This window comes from Coenobita brevimanus, chromosome 30 (genome assembly GCF_032717465.1).
Source record: "Coenobita brevimanus isolate Jiangsu-jjx chromosome 30, ASM3271746v2, whole genome shotgun sequence".
NCBI classification, from domain to species: domain Eukaryota; kingdom Metazoa; phylum Arthropoda; class Malacostraca; order Decapoda; family Coenobitidae; genus Coenobita; species Coenobita brevimanus.
In genome coordinates, this window is record NC_136983.1 from 29,453,237 (window position 1) to 29,474,450 (window position 21,214).

The 21,214-nt window shown below is 39.1% G+C and overlaps 1 protein-coding gene and 1 pseudogene across 1 annotated transcript in view; both read right to left on the minus strand.

Annotated features, from left to right (window-relative positions):
* LOC145395274 (uncharacterized) overlaps positions 1-21,214 on the minus strand; it is a 181,590-nt gene that overhangs the window by 35,474 nt on the left and 124,902 nt on the right. The window contains exon 13 of the mRNA XM_080268954.1: positions 6,813-6,972. Coding sequence (XP_080125080.1) covers positions 6,813-6,972 — 160 coding nt within the window. The remainder of the gene's footprint in view (positions 1-6,812; positions 6,973-21,214) is intronic.
* Positions 19,448-19,566, minus strand: LOC145395326 (5S ribosomal RNA; annotated as a pseudogene).

A 21,214-nucleotide genomic window follows, 5' to 3' on the forward strand; every position in this document is an offset into this window, starting at 1 on the left:
ACAGCTTCAGGAAAATTATATTGGTAGAAGAAGGGATCTTTATATTGCTTTTGTTGATTTGGAAAAGGCCTTTGACAGAATCCCTAGAGAGGTGGTGAAGTGGGCAATGAGAAAGCTTGGCTAGGAGGAGTGGCTGGTTAGGGTGGTTATGGCTATGTATGCGGATGCTCACACCCAGGTAAGAGTGAATGGAGATTTGAGTGATGAGTTTTCCGTGAATGTTGGTGTGCATCAGGGGTCAGTCTTGAGTCCCATGTTGTTTATCATGGTACTTGAAGCCCTTTCACGTGACTTTCGAAACGGACTCCCGTGGGAGTTGTTGTATGCTGATGATTTGGTGTTGATTGCAGAGAACAAAAGGGAGGCGAAGGAAAGGTTTAGGAAGTGGAGAGATGATATGGGGCACAAGGGTTTAAGGGTAAATGCAGATAAAACTAAAGTGATGATATCTAGGGTTGGTAGCGGTACTGTCAAAGACGAGGTAGAGTGGCCATGTGCAATTTGCCACAAGGGCGTGGGAAGTAATTCCATCTTGTGCGGTGTTTGTGATTAATGGGTGCATAAGAGATGTAGTGGTATCAGAGGTAGACTGCGAGATAATGCTGATTTTATGTGTACGGCCTGTCGGGGTGAGCAGGTGGAGATTGTCAGACGTGAAAGGATTGAACTAGCTGGTGAATCTCTTGAGTGTGTGGAAGAGTTTTCTTATTTGGTAGACATGTTGTGTGCTGGAGGTGGGGCTGGAGCTAGCTCTGTGACTAGGGTGAGAAGTGGTTGGAAGAAGTTCAGGGAGCTCTTGCCTCTCCTGACATTGAGAGGACTCTCCCTACGTGCTAAGGGGTCTTTTTATGCAGCATGTGTTAGGAGTGTAATGCTGTATTGTAGTGAGACCTGGGCAGTGAAGGAGGAAGATATTCTCCAGCTCAGACGTACAGAAATGACAATGATTAGGTGGACGTGCAGTGCGTCCCTGCGTCCAAGGCCTGGAGGGACTGGGTTTATGATGGAAGATTTGAGAGGTAGGATGGGACTGGAGTGTATTGGTGTTGTCATGAGGAGAGGTAGATTAAGATGATTTGGACATGTGGAGAGGATGGGGGATGATAATTGGGTGAGGAAGATGAGAAGTGTTAATATTGGGGGTGGGGTTATGAGGGGTAGACCGAGAAAGACATGGGACAAGGTCATTAAGTGTGACCCCAGTGTTAAGAGACTGAACAGGGAGGCTGCAATGGATCGTGCAGCGTGGAGAGCCGCCATTAAGTGACCAAGGCCGACACATGCAAGCCTGTTGGAGCCTTTAAAAATGAAAAAGATATATATATATATATATATATATATATATATATATATATATATATATATATATATATATATATATACAATAAATTCACTTAATGGCACTTGATTCACAGATATGCTGATACCCACAAGGAAAAGGAATCATGAGATGCCTGCTCTTTTGTGTGTTCACATCTTCAGGAGAGAGCAAAGTGAAGGAGTACATCTGTCATTTTTATACAAAAGGTAGGAGAGGAAAGTCTGAAGGGAGCTTGCTAAGTCGCTGACAATTACTAGTGTTCTAAACTTGTCTCCTTATTTCTAGCTAAATAAATTCCTTATTAACCTGAGGCATCCCATCGACATATGGGTGCGTTGCAACATTTTGCCACAGCTAGTCCCGTCGACGTACTGGTACGTTGCGCAATGGCAGGGTTCATAATTTGCACAATTTTCAATTTTTGCGCGTGATTTTATGTATGTATACACGGGACACCTTCATGTATTCCTCTACAAGATGCCAGGCAGGGACAATGCCTTACACCACATAACCTCCCCCCCCCCTCGCACATGCCATTGTCTCAGTAATTCACCTGTTACCAGTGACCTTGCCAATAAAGACATTCAGGGCCAGAGTGATTCCCCAATCGATGACAATGTGGAGGACAAACTTTACATAGCATTAGAGGAAGAAGCAGTCAGAAATGGTGATCAGGTAATGTCACCAAAAAGGTCAGGTATGTTGATGAGTTAGTATGTGAAACAATACTTATAATGCCTATATTACTGTTTGAAAACCAATATACTCTCATGCTACATATAAATTCGTACCAAATAAATAAATAAATACCGTTTATAAGTGGTGAGGAATAGTTACCCCCCCCATAGAACTCGTTTTCTTTGGAGCCAGCCTGATTGAAAACCCAGTAAGGTAAGGAGGTACTGCTACCTGTATCGAGGATTTTAAACCTCAGGAGAGCAATTTCTCTATGAATTTTCAATGTTTCTCACCAAAAGCAGAGGTTTTAGCCAAAAAAAAAAAAAATCCAAAATAGCTCGGGATTGGGGGGTGTCGGAGGTGTGAAATAGCTTGGGACGTGACGGGTTAAAATAAATAATAATACATACATAAATCATAATTCTTAATAAACACACTTTTGGATAACTGAATTTTATATCGTACGGTAAGCATAACTGCAGAGTGTCGTAGCATTAAGTTTACATAGGATTACATAGGAAAGCACAGGCAACAGACCTTAAGGTCCTTTCGAGGCTGCTTGTTACAGAGAAGACTATGACTGCTAGATCTAACTCTATGTGCTGAAGGATAAGGATAGTAAAGCAAGAAGGCTACCCTCACCCCCAAACCCCCCCGGAAAAAGTGAGAAAAACCACCATGCAGCATAGAAAAACTGACATGGTAATTTCACAAGAAATTCTGGAAAGGAAAAGTCACATTCTGCTCTATAATACTTTATCTATAAGCTACCCATTTGAGTAACCTGAACGAGAAAGTAATCAAATAAACTAATAGTTACGACATGACATTATAAACGGGTCCATTGAGTTAATGGGGTGTCTGTATACATAACTAGGAAACTATGCAGTGCGCAGTGTGGATGTTTATGGGTGGCGCGGCAGTCTTGCCTGGCACTTTTAAGGTAGGCAGCAGTCAGTCAGGCCCTAGCTCCATTCACTCCACTGAGACCAGGAACTCTTCCATGAGGGACAAGTACACAAGTTTCCTTCTGAAGCAGTGACCCCTGGTACATTAAAGAAATCCTGATGGTGGTCACATGTCTAACAGGGACCCTCAGTGATCCACAGCCCATCACAGGTGGAAAGTAAGAGTAGTGACCATTAACTCAGGGCTATCTGTGCAGATCCTAATCTGTGCTTATATTACTTTCTTTGCATTGGGGAAATTGAAAAATATATATGACAGGGTGTCTTATAGACAAAAGGGGACTGCACAGTGCACAATGTGGATGAACAGTGAACAGAGTGGATGTTTAGGGGTGGTGTGGCAGCCTTGCCTGGCGTTTTTTAGGTAGGCAGCAGGGAATCAGGCTCTAGCTCCGTTCACTCCACTGAGACAAGGAACTCTCCCATGTGTTACAAGTACACAAGTTTCCTCCAGAAGCAGCAACCCCTGGTACATAAAAAAAAATCCCGATGGTGGTCATTTGGCTAACAGGGAACCTCAGTGATCCTCAGCCCATCACAGGTCGAAAGTAAAAGTAGTGACTGTTAACTCAGGGCTATCTGTGCAGATACTAATCTGTGTTTATATTACCTTATTTCCATTGAGTAAATTGAAAAATGAATAATGACGTGACACAACGCTATGTACGGGTATATTAAGTTTACGTGGTGTCTTGTAGACATAGGGGACTGCAAAGCGCACAGGATTATCAGGGTGTAGGAAGGGGATTATCAAGCATGGGCCTATTGACCTGCTCAACTCTCTCTCTCTCTCTCTTTCTCTCTCAGTTTTGCGAATTAATCAAATATAGAGTCATCCTTAACCCGCCCCATCCCGACGTTTTCTGGGCAGTGGTACGCCCCAGTCCTGACACTTTTGGACCTTTTTTTTTTGGCTCAAACATTCGCTTTTGGTGAGAAACATCGAAAATTCATAGAGAAATCGCTCATCTGAGGTTTAAAATACTCGATCTAGGTACGAGTACCTCCTTACCTGACTGGGTTTTCTAACAGGCTGGCACCAAAGAAAACGAGTTCTATGGGAGGGTAATTATTTTATCCATTCATAAACAGTAGTTATTTATTTACTTGGTACAAATTTATATGTAGTACAAGAGTACAGTATATTGGTTTTCAAACAGTAATATAGGCATTAAAAGCATTGTTTCACTCACTAACTCATCACCGTTCATGACCTTTTATTCCCACAATACCTGATCATCATTTCTGACTGTTTCTTCCTCTAATGCTATGTAAACTTTGTCCTCCACATTGTCATCGATTGGGGAATTACTCTGGCCCTGAATGTCTTTATTGACCAGGTCACTGGTAATAGGTGAATTGCCGAGACAATGGCGTGCAAGGGGGGGGGGAGAGGCTATGTGGTGTAAGGCATTGTCCCTGCTTGGCATCTTGTAGAGGAATAGAGGAAGGTGTCCCGTGTATACGTGTCAAAAATCACTCGTGAAATCACTCGCGAAAATTGAAAATTTTGCAAATTAGGGACCTTGCAATGTTGCCGCGTTAATTCACGTCTCCGGGATATGAGTGCACATCATGTGAGGACATGAATTCACGTCTCCGGGACGCGGTGGGTTAATGGACGTTCGCATATATAAATAGTGTCATTCAACATATGCACGTGTATTACAGTTACAAGAACACTGATTCATATAAAAAAATACTTACATTCTCGTCTCCTGTATATGGATATGAACCCAGCTACATACCTACCTACACACACACACACACACACACACACACACACACACACACACACACACACCACAAAGTCAGCCAGAAGACAGGGCGTGTGTGCCAGGCAGTCCCCAATTTGAAACTCAGCCCACACCCCATTGACCGGGTCAATGTATAGCCTGACCTGCACTGTACGTGCAGAAATCTTAAACGCATGAACGAAGCTACCTACATAAGCACAAGGTTACAAACGTATACATATGTAAATGGGTGCAACTATACATAGACGAAGACTATGTTATCAAATATACGTACAGTGTAACCCATTCTATTCAAACAATTGCATATGCATGCACACCCTTGTACAAAGCCCGTCCAGTACAGGTGTGAGCATATATAATAAGGAGAGGAAAAAAATATACAAACGAGATCATACTAAATGATCTTAACTAGGCTACATATTTTCTCTGTGATGAACTTATCTAACTTGTACATCCCATTGCTCAGGTTCATAATATCGGACTTTGTGTTCTTGATTACACTGGATTCAATGATATTCCTGTTAACAGCAGATTTGCAAGACAAAACTGAAGGGGCATTATCCCAGTCTATACAGTGATTCTCATCTCTCATATGTACAAAGAAGGCATTGGATAATGTCTTGTCCTAACACTGTACTTATGTTGTTTGATTCTTGCATTAAGATCTTTTCCTGTCTGGTCTACATAAAAAAAAAAAAAAAAAACTTGGTACATTCTTTACATGATATATTGTAAATGCAGCCACTTGAATTATCAGGTGAATTCTTAATGAACCTCTTCTTCACTGTACAAGAATTATTGAATGCTACATCACTTGAGGAACTTTGAAAAATTCCTCACTGTATGGTAAAATTAGGAGATTCGTTTTGCCATGAGAATACAATGGTATGGTCCTATAGAAGGTTTTCCTTGTTTGGTTGAGAGCTTTATCTATGAAGGTTTTGGGGTACTTTAATTTGGCTGCAATATCGTAGATGTTTTCAAGTTTCTCAACGATGAAGTCTGCGCTACAGATTCGAAGAGCACGTAGAAACTTAGATGAAAACGCTGACAATTTGTTTTCATCTGTGTTTCTACATGCTCATCGAATCTATCTATCTATCAATCTATCTATCTACCTATCTATCTATCTATCTATCTATATAGTATAAACCATCTGCTTACATACATTATCAAACAATTGAAATTAAGGTAACTATCCAGCGAAAGACAGAAATTCAACCATGGCAAGATAGAGACTTGTTTTCATGCAGTCACACATGGAGAACATTAACACGAGACATCCCATCGATGTGTGAGAACATTGCAACGTTTTTTCACAGCTAGTCCCGTCGATGTACTGGTACGTTGCGCAATTGCAAGGTTCATAATTTGCACAACTTTCAATTTCCGCGCGTGATTTTTCGTACGTATACACGGGACACCTTCCTCTATTCTTCTACAAGATGCCAGGCAGGGACAATGCCTTACACCACATAACCTTCCCCCCCCCCTGCATGCCATTGTCTCGGCAATTCACCTGTTACCAGTGACCTCGCCAATAAACACATTCAGGACCAGAGTGATTCCCCAATCGATGACAATGTGGAGGACAAAGTTTACATAGCATTAGAGGAAGAAACAGTCAGAAATAATGATCAGGTAATGTCGCCAAAAAACGTCAGGTATGTTGATGAGTCAGTGAAACAATGCTTATAATGCCTATATTACCGTTTGAAAACCAATATACAGTACTCTCGTACTACATTTAAATTCGTACCAAATAAATAAATAAATACCGTTTGTGAGTGGTGTGGAATAGTTACCCTCCCATAGAACTCGTTTTCTTTGGTGCCAGCCTGATAGAAAACCCAGTAAGGTGAGGAGGTACTGCTACCTGTATCAGTTATTTTAAACGTATCAGGTGAGCGATTTCTCTATGAATTATCGATGTTTCGCACCAAAAGCGGAGGTTTTAGCCCCCCCCCTAAAAAAAAGCTCGGGATTGGGGGGTCTTGGAGGTGAGAAATAGCTCGGAATGTGTCAGGTTAATATATTCTAACATCTTAGTACAAAGAACACAGTTAAAGTTTTGTTCGAATTCCTTACCTAAGGTAAGTAGGGAAGAGTTCAGTGGCAAGACAGGCTAAAGCTGTTAAGGAGACGGAAGACACAGCACCAGACACACAAGCTATGATCAGGTTGCCCAGTGAACTCTCTATAAAGTAGAAGATAAATGCTGCCACGCCTGCTGACACCATAGTGAACACTGTAAACAACAGTCACTATTACTAAACACATATCGACATTGCACACACACACACACACACACACACACACATATATATATATATATATATATATATATATATCCATCTATGTATGTATGTATGTATCTATCTATCTATCTATATCTATCTATCTATCTATCTATCTGTCTATCTATATATGCATCTATATCTGTATCTATGTCTCTCTCTCTCTCTCTCTCTCTATATATATATATATATATATATATATATATATATATATATATATATATATATATATATATATATATATATATATATATATATATATATATATATATATATATATATGAACGACACACACGAGTATTTATCCAAGGATGAAGGAACCCAAGGCCAGGAGCCCACAAATTGTTCCCTTCAAGAAAAAAAACAAAAACATGATAACAGTGAGCCCATTTCTAGATCTGTTTATTTTGAGGTGCCTGGACACACTGAGTTTGAAAGACTGGAGATCATAATTACAGACAGAAGGAGACAGTCCGAGAGTTGACCTGTTGCATAAATATAGGACTGGGAGTAAAGTTTACTCTTGACTTAGAGAGCTGGACAAAAAGGAATGTGAGTTTGTTGTAAGACAAGTCCTATGCGCCTGCTGTAGTGGTGGAGGGATTCAAGCAAACAGTTCAGAGGGGCAGTGACCATTGGAGTAGTGATAGAAAATAATAAAGATGCAAAAGTGTGATGAAAGATTGAGGTTGAAGGGAGCCAGTTAGAGGGGAATAGTTAATAACAGGAAAAACCTTTGACTCCACCTTGTTGAGATGAGCTGTATGTGGGGAACTTCCCCACACGCGAGAATTGTACTCGACACGGGCGAATAAAACTCGTGAATAAAGTTAACAACTGTGCAGGGGTAAAGAATGCACGGAGTTGGCTTAGCACACCTATTGCTTGGAAGCAGACTTCACTATAGTAGGACTCGTCTACGTTTGTGGCTATGGTGTGGCCCGCACCTGTGTACAGTGTTGCCACGTTTTCTATACCGTTCTCTCTCTCTCTCTCTCTCCTGGCGGGAGATGTGAGCCACCCTGAGTACTTCTGATTCTTTTATAAGTTGTTTATAATTGTGCTTTCATTTGTTATTTTGTTTTTTTTTTATATTTAGTGATATTTATCATTTTTGGTATACGGCGACAGATGACCGTTATCTCTCTCTCTCTCTCTCTCTCTCTCTCCTGGCGGGAGATGTGAGCCACCCTGTGTACTTTTGATACTTTTATAAGTTGTTTATAATTGTGCTTTCATTTGTTATTTTGGTTTTGTTATTTTTAGTGATATTTATCATTTTTTGTATACGGCGACAGATGATCGTTATCTCTCTCTCTCTCTCTCTCTCTCTCTCCTGGCGGGAGATGTGAGCCACCCTGAGTACTTTTGATTCTTTTATAAGTTATAATTGTGCTTTCATTTGTTATCTTGGTTTTGTTATACTTAGTGATATTTATCATTTTTTGTATACGGCGACAGATGACCCGTTATTGCAGTACCATGATTGATTTTCATTCATTCATTCTCTTTCCCCTTCCTCCATCTCTCTCTCCACACCACCCCTGAGGTCAAGGCCACCGACTGGGTGTGGAAGTGTTGCCGCTCGCGAGTGAATAATGTTTTTTTTTTTTTTACTTCAGTATTGGCATATGCCTACTATTTTGTCCTACATATTAGCTTATGATTATAAATGTGATTATTCCTCGCCCTTAAAGTAAAAGCCAGTAAATGTGAGCATTTTTCCCTAGCAACACCTGTACAAGCTATCCTTGTGTCTACGGAGGGGTACGTACTTTACCTTAGGCCAGACTGGATGTGTCAGTGCTGCCACTCACAAGAATTATATGAATTATTTCTTTTATTTTGGATATTGGCATATTTCTTCTTTTTTCAGGCTCATTCTCTTATATCCATAACTGTAATATTATTACCCACCCTAAAATTACCCACCCTAAAATTACGCTAAAAAACATTAAAAGTGACTACAATTTCTTTTAGCAACACTGTACAGTATGTATGCCATGTTTCTGTGTTACTGTATAAATATTTTAGGCATAATAAGATTACTGTTGATTCATCCATCAAAATACACAAGTGTAAGTTTTATTCATCTGAACTTATCGTATTTGTGTTGCCTTGTACATAAATAGCTTCCGTTTCACATCGTAAGTTGGGGAAACGTGGCACCATTGTACACAGGTGCGGGCCACACCACAGCCGCAAACGTAGGCGAGTCCTACTATAGAGAGATAGTATGATCTTTCCAAGATAAATCCTGAGAAAATGAAATCCCAAGTATGTTTAAAGATGATGTAGGATTGAGTTGGATAGTGTAAAGAAATTGAGGATACACCTGCTGAAGATTTTGTTGGGTTGATAGATTTACGAACTGAGATTCTGATGTATTAAAAATAACAAGATTACATTTAACCCAATCAGAGAAAGGAACCAAGTCAGATATTAGGTATTGCATAGCCTCAGCCTCTCTTTGTTAAAGTAACTGCTGAGATGGGCACTGAGGGATGCAACTGGAAACAAGAAGGGTGGAGTCATCAGTTTATGAGTGGATAAGGTTAGATTACAGCTTAGGTCATTCATGAATCAAAGGAAGAGAGTTGGCGATACGACAGAGCCCTGAGGAGCACTACAATTGATAGCTCTAGAAGAGTACTGGCCGTCTACAACAGCGGCTACAGAATGACCAGAAAGGACCTAGAGATGAATGCACAGACAGAAGGATGGAAACCGTGAAAGGACAGTTTGAGAATTAAAGATTTATACCAGACTTGATCGAAGGCCTTGAAATGTCAAGTGTAATGGCCAAGCTTTCGCTTAAGTCCCGAAAGCAGGAGGACCAGGAGTCTGAAAGGTAGGTGAGAAGACTGAAAGTGGAGCGTCTAGGTGAGAAGATCGCGAGTGGAGTTACCCATACTGACGATCAGAAAGAAGGTTTTGTTAGGAAAGATGCTTATTATTATTATTTTTTCTTAAGAATAGACTCGAAAACTATTGAAATACAGAATGTTAAAGCAATTGGGCGATAATTAGAGGGATGGGAATGGACACTCTTTTTTAGGACAGACTTAATGAGAGGAATCTTCCAGCAAGAAGGAAAGGTACATTTTGACAAAGGGAAAAGAGTTTACCTAGGCAGGATGTAGGCACAGAAGCACAGTTCTTCAGGAATACAGGAGGAACCCCATGAGATCCCTATGCCTTGTTATTATTGAGGCCAGTGATGGCAGAAAATATATCAACTGAAGACATTTTAATGTCAGCCATGAGGAAGTCAGAGAGGGGAAGTGATGGAGGAACAGCACCGGAATTGTCTAAGGCGGAATTCAAGGGAAAATCTGAGCAAAAAGTTTTGTTGTCTCAGTAGAAGAGAGAGCAACAGAGCCATTAGAGTGGAAAAGAAGGAAGGATTATGAGGTAAAGTTGTCAGAAAGGTTTTTGGCTAGGTACCAGAAGGACGGGAAGAATTCAAGTTGGAGATTCAGAACATTTAGTACGAATGAAATTAATATTAGCAGAGTGAAGCACAGATTTTCCACGATTCCAGGTAGAAGCATAAAAAGATGTGATTCAGGGGTGGGTTGGTTCTGGGACCTTTTGTTGGCCTTCTTTTTGTTGTGGATAGCATTGAAACAAGAGTGATTAAACCAAGATTCTTTTTGCATTAGTCATAGGATATGAGAAAGGAATGTATGAATCTATGCCTGAGAGAATAACCTCCGTAATGTGTAAGGCAGACTCAGATGGCTCTCAGCCATGGAAGCAATAATCATTCCAGGAGAAGTCAAAGAAGCACTGTCAGAGGGCCTCCCAATCAACAGCTCCAAAGTGTCACAGCCGCCAATTCTTGGGAGGGTTCACAGGCCTTAGAGGAGTGATGGGAGAGGTTAATGTTGCTAAGGTTGTAACTGGAGGAGCCCAAAGGAGAGAAAAGATTAACAGCATAAGTAGAAGGATTAGTTATAATGAAGAGGTCAAGCATGTAGGAACTCTCTCCAAGACAGTCAGGGATATGTGGTAGGGTGCTGTTCAAACTGCTCTAAGTCATTAAGGATACGAAAGCTGTAGGCCTGTTCACCAGGTGGATAAGTGAAAGGAGAGGAGAGCCAAAAGTGGTGGTGAACATTGAAATCTCCTAGAATAGAGGTTTCAGAGAATGGAGAAATTTTTAGGATGTGTTCCCTCTAAGAATTTAGATAGCCGATGAATTCCTCATAGTCAGTAGATTTAGTGGATAAGTAAACAGCACAGATATACTAAGAGAATGATAGGACAGCCGAAGCCAGAGAGTAAAGTATTCAGAAGATTCAAATTCAGGTACATGAGAGAAAGATATGTTGTTGCATACAAATACACAATGCTATCTTTGGCTTTGGAATGAGTATAGAGAAAGGAGGAGGACACAGAGAAAGGATTTCCATCAGTCGCCTCAGACAGGTGAGTCTCATAGAAGAGGAGAAGGTGAGGTTTAGAGGAGGAGAGGTGGTGTTCATCAGAAAGTTGGAGATGCCACCAATGTTGTAGAAATGAAGAAGTGCTTCACCAGTGCATTGCGATCATTTCAGGTAATCGGAGTCACATTTATATAAAGCCATCAAAAACTCTGATCGCCCATTAAATATAGTAAAGCTTTTCAATCGCGATAGGACCAAGTTTTTTCACAAGAGTGAATTTATTGTGATTTTTTTTGCCCATTTGGTTACGATTTCAATGCGTAGTTTGGCTGCCCAAAACACACACAAACATACACACACACACACACACACACACACACACACACACACACACACACACAGGGATTCAAGCTAGGTGGACGTGTGACACCGGCGCCCCGTACCAATCACGGCCAGTGGCATTACCTAAATAGTATCTTTCTATGAGTCAACCTTAGTACCAGGTTAGACTAAATGATTGTTCATTATAAAAAGGAAAAAAAAAAATAAGTTTCAACAAGACTTGTAAAAACAGGAAATAGAACCAAGACGAAAGAATACGCTGAGTCATCTCTGAGGTTTGTTTACAACAAGACGGAGATTGTAAGTATATGCTTTGCATTTTAAGCATTGCAAAATGGATACATACTTCAGTAAAACAAATTTGGAAAAGAAAAGGGATAAAGGTAAAAAGCAAAATGATGATTTCTACCAAGAACTGGTTGAAGTAGAGACCCACAATAGACTGGTTGAACGTGTAAACAAACTAGAAATGGCTTTCAAAAATGAAATTGATGAAATAAAGAAGCAGATGCACTTGCAAAAGGAAGAAATAGAAAAACTAGGAAGGGAGGCCAATAAGAAAGACACAACCATCAGTGAACTAACCGTGGAATTGAGTACACTTAGGAAGAAAATTAGTGAAACGGCAAGTACAGTAGTCAATCACGAGAGTGTTATGGAAGAGTTCAAAAATGACACAGAGACAATTAGGCAACTTAGCAGTCTTATTGACCAGAGCAGTGATATTGAGGAGAAGATAACACAAGTAAATGAAGCTGTGCAAAGCTACAAAAATGATGTAGAAACCACATATGCAGAAATGGTGAAAGTAAAGAAAGACTTAGAAACAAGGGTGGAGGAAAAAAGTATTAAAAAGGAGGTGAAAAGAATAATCCAAAACAATCCAAAGTTAGTCAGATTCAGTAGAGATAAACAAATCAATAGTAATCACTGGTATAGAAGAGGATGAAGTTAAAAACAAGATCACAAGAGACAAAAAGGAGATGGCAAATGTAATGAGCTTACTGAAAGAAGTATCAGAGGAAATCTGTAGTAAAGACATAGAGGAACACAAAAGGTTAGGGAAATACGAGAAAAGCAAGACAAGACCTCTAAAGGTGATTTCCAGAGTGTAAACACTGTGGAAGAGATACTAAAAAATGCAAAGAATCTTAAGGAAAAAGAGGAGTTCAAAAATGTATGGATAAAAAGATGTCTAACACAAGAGGAAATGGAATTACTGAAAGAGAAAAGGGAGGAAGCAAAAACAAAAAATGAGGGAAGATCAGAAGAGGACAAGAAGAAATTTTTTTACAAAGTAATAGGATTGCAGGTACGAAAGTGGTACACAAACAGGATGGAAGAAAAAGGAGGAAGGTAGTAGAACCATGTCAGGACAAGTATATAAACAAGATGATAAAGTTGATGTACTCAAATGTGGATGGAATGGTATCTAAATTACTAGAGATGAATGATTATGTCAGAGAAAATGAACCACAAGTAATATGCCTAACTGAAACAAAATTAATACCAAGGATATCAAATGACATACTAAACTCAGAGGAATACAATATATGGAGAAGAGACGGATATTTTAAAAAAGGAGGAGGAATTATAATATTAACTAAGAAAAATCTAAAAGTCAAGGAAATAAAACTAGATATACCATCACAAGTAGAACTGATTGCAGTAGAGATCGACACATCTGAAGGTAAAGTAATTGTAGCAAATTTGTACATGCCACCCAGATCAAACACATGGGAAAGAGACGAATATGAGGACCTGGCAGAGAGTACAATTCAAAGTGTAAGATCATTGCTACATAAAATGGAAGAGAAATCGGAAAGAATTATACTAACTGGGGACTTCAATACAAATATAAATTGGAATACTCTAGATATAAATAGCCAAGAAAGCTGTTGGGACCAAAAGCTCCTGGATCTCGTACAAGAGTTTTTCTTAACGAAACATGTGAGGGAAACCACCAGAAAATGAGGACTTGATGTACCTTCAATGCTAGATCTAATATTTACAAGGCAAGAAAATGATATTGACAGTTTAATATATCACCCTCCACTCGGCAAAAGCGATCATGCAGTACTAAACTATAACTTCAGGATAGCATATGACATAGTAAACAGCAATGATAGTTACAAAAAGAGCCTAAACAATAAAAAGGGAAATTATCAAGACCTAAAGAAGTATTTCTTAGAAGTTGATTGGGAAAATGAGCTTAGAGGACAAGATTTAAATGCTGTATATAAAAAATTTTGTGAATTTTATGAAATAGGAGTCCAGAAGTACATCCCACAGCACAAAGAAGCAGATAAAAGAAAATACAGAAATGGTTCAATACAGAATATAAAAAATCAAAAGAAAGAAGAGACTTGTTGTGGAATAGATACAGAAGACACAATAGTGAAAGGGTGTACAATAATTACAAACAGGCAAGAAACGACTATACAAGAATAAGGAGGGAAGCCCAAAAACAGTTTGAGGAGGATATAATAAATAAAAGTAGTGATCAACCAAAGCTGTTTTACAGCTATATCAGAAGCAAAACTAAAGTAAAAGATATAATACAATCCATTACGGACGAGGGAATCACTTATACACAAGAGAAAGATATTTGTGAAGCACTAAATAAGAATTTCCAATGAGTTTTTACAGAAGAAAAAAATTTTGAGAGGGGCTATGTGGAACACGCATGTCCACACATACTACCAGATATACAAATAGCAGAAAAAGTAATACAGGAGGAGTTAAGTAGATTAGACAGAGGAAAAGCAAGTGGTCCTGATGAAATTTCATGTTGGGTATTACGAGAATGTGCAAAGGAGTTATGTAAACCATTATTTTTAATTTTCAAGAAATCCTTGAGTCAAGGTAAACTACCAGATATTTGGAAAAAAGCAAATATTGTCCCCTTATTCAAGAAAGGAAATAGACAAAATCCACTCAACTACCGACCAGTATCACTGACCAGTGTTGTAAGCAAGGTATTAGAAAAACTTATAAGAAAAGCTTGGGTAAATCATCTAGAACACAGTATGATAACAGAAAGACAGTTTGGTTTCAGAAAAGGAAAATCATGTGTTACTAATCTGTTAAGCTACTATGACAGAGTAACAAACACAGTACAGGAAAGGGAAGGATGGGTGGACAGTATCTATTTAGATTTCAAGAAAGCTTTTGACACAGTACCACACCAAAGACTTTTATGGAAACTGTACCATCAAGGAGGAATTCGAGGCAAACTGTTTTGTTGGATGCATGACTTTCTCATAAAAAGAGAAATGAGGACAGTACTAAGAGGAAACTACTCATCATGGAAAGAAGTGACTAGTGGAGTACCACAGGGTTCAGTGCTGGCACCAATCATGTTTTTAGTGTATATAAATGATATAAACAGTAACACTGGAAATGAGAGCTATCTGAATATGTTTGCAGATGATGCAAAAATACAAACGAAAATTACTAACACAGACTCTTGTAAAGAGATACAAGAAGAATTAAATAAACTTCATGAATGGAGTAGTACATGGCAAATGGAATTCAATGTGGACAAGTGTCATGTAATCAAGTTTGGTAAAAGTGGAAAAAGACCTGATTGGAATTATAAGTTAGGAAATGAAACCCTATAACACATCAGAAAGAGAGAAGGACATAGGTGTGATTATCAATAACAGACTATCTCCGGCTGACCACATCAGCGAGAAGGTACGGAACATGTATACACTGCTTGCAAATATAAGAATAGCATTCACATACATAAATGAAGACATGCTAAGAAGGATAATAACAACATTCATTAGACCAACCCTGGAATATGCATCAGTAGTCTGGAGTCCTCATCTCAAAAAGCACATAGACAAGATTGAAAAAGTTCAAAGGGCCGCTACAAGATGGATACCAAGCTTAAGGGACCTAAGCTACGAAGAAAGACTAAATAACCTGAATCTATCAACACTACAGGAGAGAAGGAAAAGAGGTGACATGATAATGCTATATAAATGCATATCAGGAAAGGAGAAAATAGACATAAATGATTACTTAACATATGGAGAAGCATCGGCAAGAGGATACTGCAAAAAACTGCATAAGAAGAGAGGTGATAAAGACGTAAGGAAATTCAGTTTCCCAAACAGAGCAATTGATCAATGGAATGCACCACCGAATGAAATAGTGTGTGCCAAAACAATTCACAAATTTAAGGATATGTACGATAAATATGGTTTAAGACACGGGACAGTACGAGCTTGACTCATTCCTGTAAAGATACAATTAGGTAAGAACACACACACACACACACACACACACACACACACACACACACACACACACACACACGCGTCTACTGCTGTAGTATATATATATATTTTTTTTATGCAAGGAAGAAGGAACCAAAGGCCATGAGCCCGCAATAACAGTTCCCTCCAAGAAAAAAACAAAATACAATAGAGAGCCATATTCAAGATCCATTCATTTCGAGATGCCTGGACATAATGCATTTGAAAGACTGCAGATCATAGGCAGCAGGAAATACAGACAGAGGGAGACAGTTCCAGAGTTGACCTGTTGCACAAATGAAGGACTGGAAGTAACGGTTAACTCTTGCATTAGAGAGATGGACAGAAAAGGGATAAGAGTTTGCTGCTAGACGGGTGCTACGCGCCAGTCGTAAAGGTCGAGGAATGCATGCAGACAGTTCAGAGGAATAGCGACCATTAAAGTACCGAAAGAAAATAGATAAAGATGCAACAGTGCGGCGAAGAGACAGAGGTTGAAGGGAGTCAGTAAGTGGAGGAGAGTTAATAAGACGAAAAGCCTTTGACTCCACCCTATTGAGAGAAGCTGTATGTGGGGAAACTCCCCACACATTAGAGTTGTACTCCACGCAGGGGCGGATAAAACCCCTGTATAGAGTCAACAATTGTGCAGGGGTAAAGAATGAATGGAGTAGGCTTAGCACACCCAATGTCTTGGATGCAGATTTTACAAAAGATGTAATATGATCTTTCCAAGATAAGTCTCGAGTAAATGAAACCCTAAGCATGTTCAAGGATGATGCAAGATTAAGTTGAATATTATTAAACATTAGTGGGTATACCTGTGGAAGATTTTGTCGGGTTGATAGGTGTAAGAACTGAGTCTTAGATGCATTAAAAACAAGCAGATTATTTCTACCCCAATCAGCGATACGAGCCAAGTCAGACATTAGGTGTGCCATAGCCTTATCCCTTGTTTCTTGAAGTAACTGCTGAGATGGGCATTATGGGAACCTCATGGAAAGGTGAAGGGTGGAGTCATCAGCGTATTAGTGGATAGGGTTAGATGTACACCTTAGAAGGTCATTGATGAATAAAAGGAAGAGAGTTGGTGATAGGACAGAGCCCTGATGAACACCACTGTTGATAGATCAAGGAGAAGAACGGTGGCCGTCTACAACAGCGGCTATAGAACGACCGGAAAGGAAGCTAGCGACGAAGGCACAGATAGAAGGATAGAAACCGTAAGAAGGGAGTTTGGAAATTAAAGATTTATGCCAGACCCGATCGAAAGCCTTTGAGATGTCAAGTGCAATGGCAAAGCTTTCGCCAAAGTCCCGAAAGGAGGATGACCAGGAGTCTGAAAGGTAGGTGAGAAGATCGCCAGTGGAGCGTCCCTGACGGAACCCATACTGACAATCAGAAAGAAGGTTGTGATAGGAAAGATGCCTTAAAATTTTTCTATTCAGAATTCATTCGAAAACTTTTGAAATACAAGACTTAAAGCAATTGGACAATAGTTGGAGGGTTGGGAATGGTCAACCTTCTTTGGGACTGGCTGATTGACAGCAAACTTCCAGCAAGAAGGAAAGGTACAAGTTGAGAGATAAAGACAAAAGAGTTTGCCTAGGCAGGGCGTAAGCACAGAAGCACAGTTCTTGAGAACAACGGGAGAGACTCCATCAGGCCCATGTGCCTTGTTAGTATTGAGGTCAGTAATGGCAGAAAATACATCAGCTGAAGAAATTTTAATGTCAGACATGAGGAAGTCAGAGGGGGGAAGTAATGAACGAACAGCACTGGAATCATCTAAGATGGAATTGGAGGAGAAAGTCTGTGCAAAGACATCTGCTTTATCAGTAGAAGAAATAGCTACAGAACCATCATAGTAGAAAAGAGGAGGGAAGGATGATGCGGTCAAATTGTTAGAAAGTTTTTGGCAAGATGCCAGAAGGAGCGGGAAGAATTCAAGTTGGAGAGTTGATGGCATTTAGTACGGACAAAATTAATTTTTAGCAGAGCAAAGAACAGACTTAGCACGATTCCGGGCAGAAATGTAAAGATGATGTGATTCAGGGGTGGGTTGGCTCCGGTACCTTGTAGGCCCTCTCCTTGTTGCGGACAGCATTAGAACAAGCGTGATTAAACCAAGGCTTTCTTGCATTTGACAAAGGATACGAGAAAGGAACGTATGCTTCTATGTCTGAGAGAATAACCTCCGTAATGCACAAGGCACACTCAGATGGCTCCCGGCCATGGAAGCAATAATCATTCCAGGGAAAATCAAAGAACTACTTCCTGAGGGCCTCCCAATCCGCGGCTCCAAAATGCCACAGACGACGTTTGCCTGGAGGGTCCACAGGCCATACCGGACTCATAGGAGAGGTTAAGTTGATAAGGTTGTGATTGGAGGAGCCCAACGGAGAGAAAAGATTAACAGTGTAAGCAGAAGGACTAGTTGTGAGGAAGAGGTCAAATATGTTGGAGCTCTCTCCTAGGCAGTCTGGGATACGGGTAGGGTGCTGTACAAGCTGCTCTAGGTCATTAAGGATAGAAAAGATGTAGGCTTGTTCACCAGGTGGATCAGTGAAAGGAGAGGAGAGCAAAAGGTGGTGGTTAACATTGAAAAATCCTAAAATGGAGATTTCAGAAAATGGAGAAATGGATAGAATGTGTTCCATCATAGAAGTAAGATAGTCAAAGAATTTTTGATAATCAGTAGAATTAGGGGATAAGTTAACAGCACAGATATATTTAGTCAGTGAATGACATGAAAGCCGAAGCCAGAGTGTAGAGAATTCAGAAGAATCGAGTTCAGGAACACGAGAGCAAGATAAGTTGTTGTGTATATATACACAACAGCCACCTTTGGCTTTGAAATTAGTATAGAGAAAGTAGGAATATACAGAAAAGGGTTTGCTGTCAGTTGCCTCAGACAGCTGAGTCTCAGTTAGAAAGAGAAGGTGAGGTTTAGAGGAGGAGAGGTGGTGGTCAACAGAGCGAAAGTTAGAGGAAAGGCCGCGAATGTTGCGGAAATGAAGAAGTGAGTCAGACAGTGGTTCCAGGCAGCTCAAGTCTATATATATATATATATATATATATATATATATATATATATATATATATATATATATATATATATATATATATATATATATATATATATATATATATATATATATATATATATATATATATATATATATATATATATATATATATATTATATATAGATAGATAGATATATATAGATATATAAAATATATATGTATATATATATATATATATATATATATATATATATATATATATATATATATATATATATATTCATTCATTCATTGCCAGACGCCATGTATCCCAAACGGGGTGGCCAAGGGCTTAGAGTTAATTGTTTTACAGGGAGGGGCACTAATCCTCCACCAACCCCACTTGACACGTAGGGATGCCAACAGCATCTGGTGTTCCCAGGCGGTCACCCATCCAAGTACTAACCAGACCCAACGTTGGTTAACTTTGCTGATCGGACGGGAAGCGGTGTACTCAAAGTGTTATATATATATATATATATATATATATATATATATATATATATATATATATATATATATATACTATACATATATACATATATATATATATATATATATATATATATATATATATATATATATATATATATATATATATATATATATATATATATATATATATATATATATATATATATATATATATACATATATACATACATATATATATAGATAGATATATATATATATATATATATATATATATATATATATATATATATATATGTAAAGAGAGAGAGAGAGAGAGAGAGAGAGAGAGAGAGAGAGAGAGAGAGAGAGAGAGAGTGTTTATACGCAGCCCCTTTTACCTAATTTTGTATTTTTCTACGAAAGACCAGAAGATGAACTGAAAAAGTAAGAAAAATATATCGTATTTGAGGTGTCCTTCATTCTTAAAAAAATAAAAAATCTGTAATACTTTGACATGAATTGCTGTAGGCTGAAGTTTGGAGGGAACTAATCCGGAAAAGGGAGTTCGACAGAGAAGCGGTTCGTGGAATAAATAAATTCTGTCGGGAGAAAGATCTGCAGTATGGTGGTGTGACGGTTAAGTCATGAGCCCTACAAGATGCCCGTGTATCGCGGGGGAAGGCGTGGAAAGGTGGCATAAAGGAAGCAACTCTGTCTGAACCTTTACATGAAAGTAACTAAAATAATGAGACGCAATATTCCGCCGTACTTGTTGGGGAGGTAGTTCGTTTTTAATTGCTGGGTTATTTATTATTTTCATAGTTTTGGTCTGATTTTTGTTGTTTTAGTGCAACCTCTCCACATCCACTCCAAAAGAGTGAGCAATATTCGAACTGATAGCACAGATAACTCTTGTAAATTATGAGCTCTAACTGCTCGTCAGTGAAGATGTTAATGATTCTGTACAATAATCCAAGTTGCTTTGAGGTGGTTTTACCGAGTGAACTAATGTGAGAGATCCAACTGAGGGTATTGTTCAGAGAATTATCGATAATTACAATTCTTTTAGAGATAAGAATATTGAGTGAATTGAAGGTAATATAGGAATCAGGCAATTTCTATTAATAAATTGAATACATTTGGTCTTCCAATTAGTAAATGAGACTGTTATTTTGTCCCCATTCAGTGATCTTGATTGCGCCTTAATTTATGGAGACTGCTGTGCTGAATTGAGAGTTCGAGATATCACACATTGTGAACTAGAAATTAAGTGTGAAGGAACTGTGAAGCTTTGAGCCGTATGCATATGAGTGAATGGATATCTGGGTGACAGACATGAATAAAGAACGGGGTTGGAGCCAGGTCTGAACCATGTGGCACGCCGGCATTAATTGACTGGAAATTGGAATATACATCATTTGCCTCTACCGTTTATCTTTCTGTTGCTGAGATATGAAGAAATCAGTGGAACAAAAGTTGATAGGCCGTAGCAAGGAAGTCTGGATATTAGGAAACGGTGCCACGCTCTGTCAAAAGCTTTCCAAACATAAAAGGCTACTGCATTGGCGTCTCCATGTTGGTCAATTGGCTGATGGACTGTATGAGTACCGATACTGGGTATATGAACAGCTGATCTCTCGTGGCGAAAACCATAGTGATGGGCGATACTCGATTTTTTCTGTAATCGATTATTTCGATTACTTCTGTGGT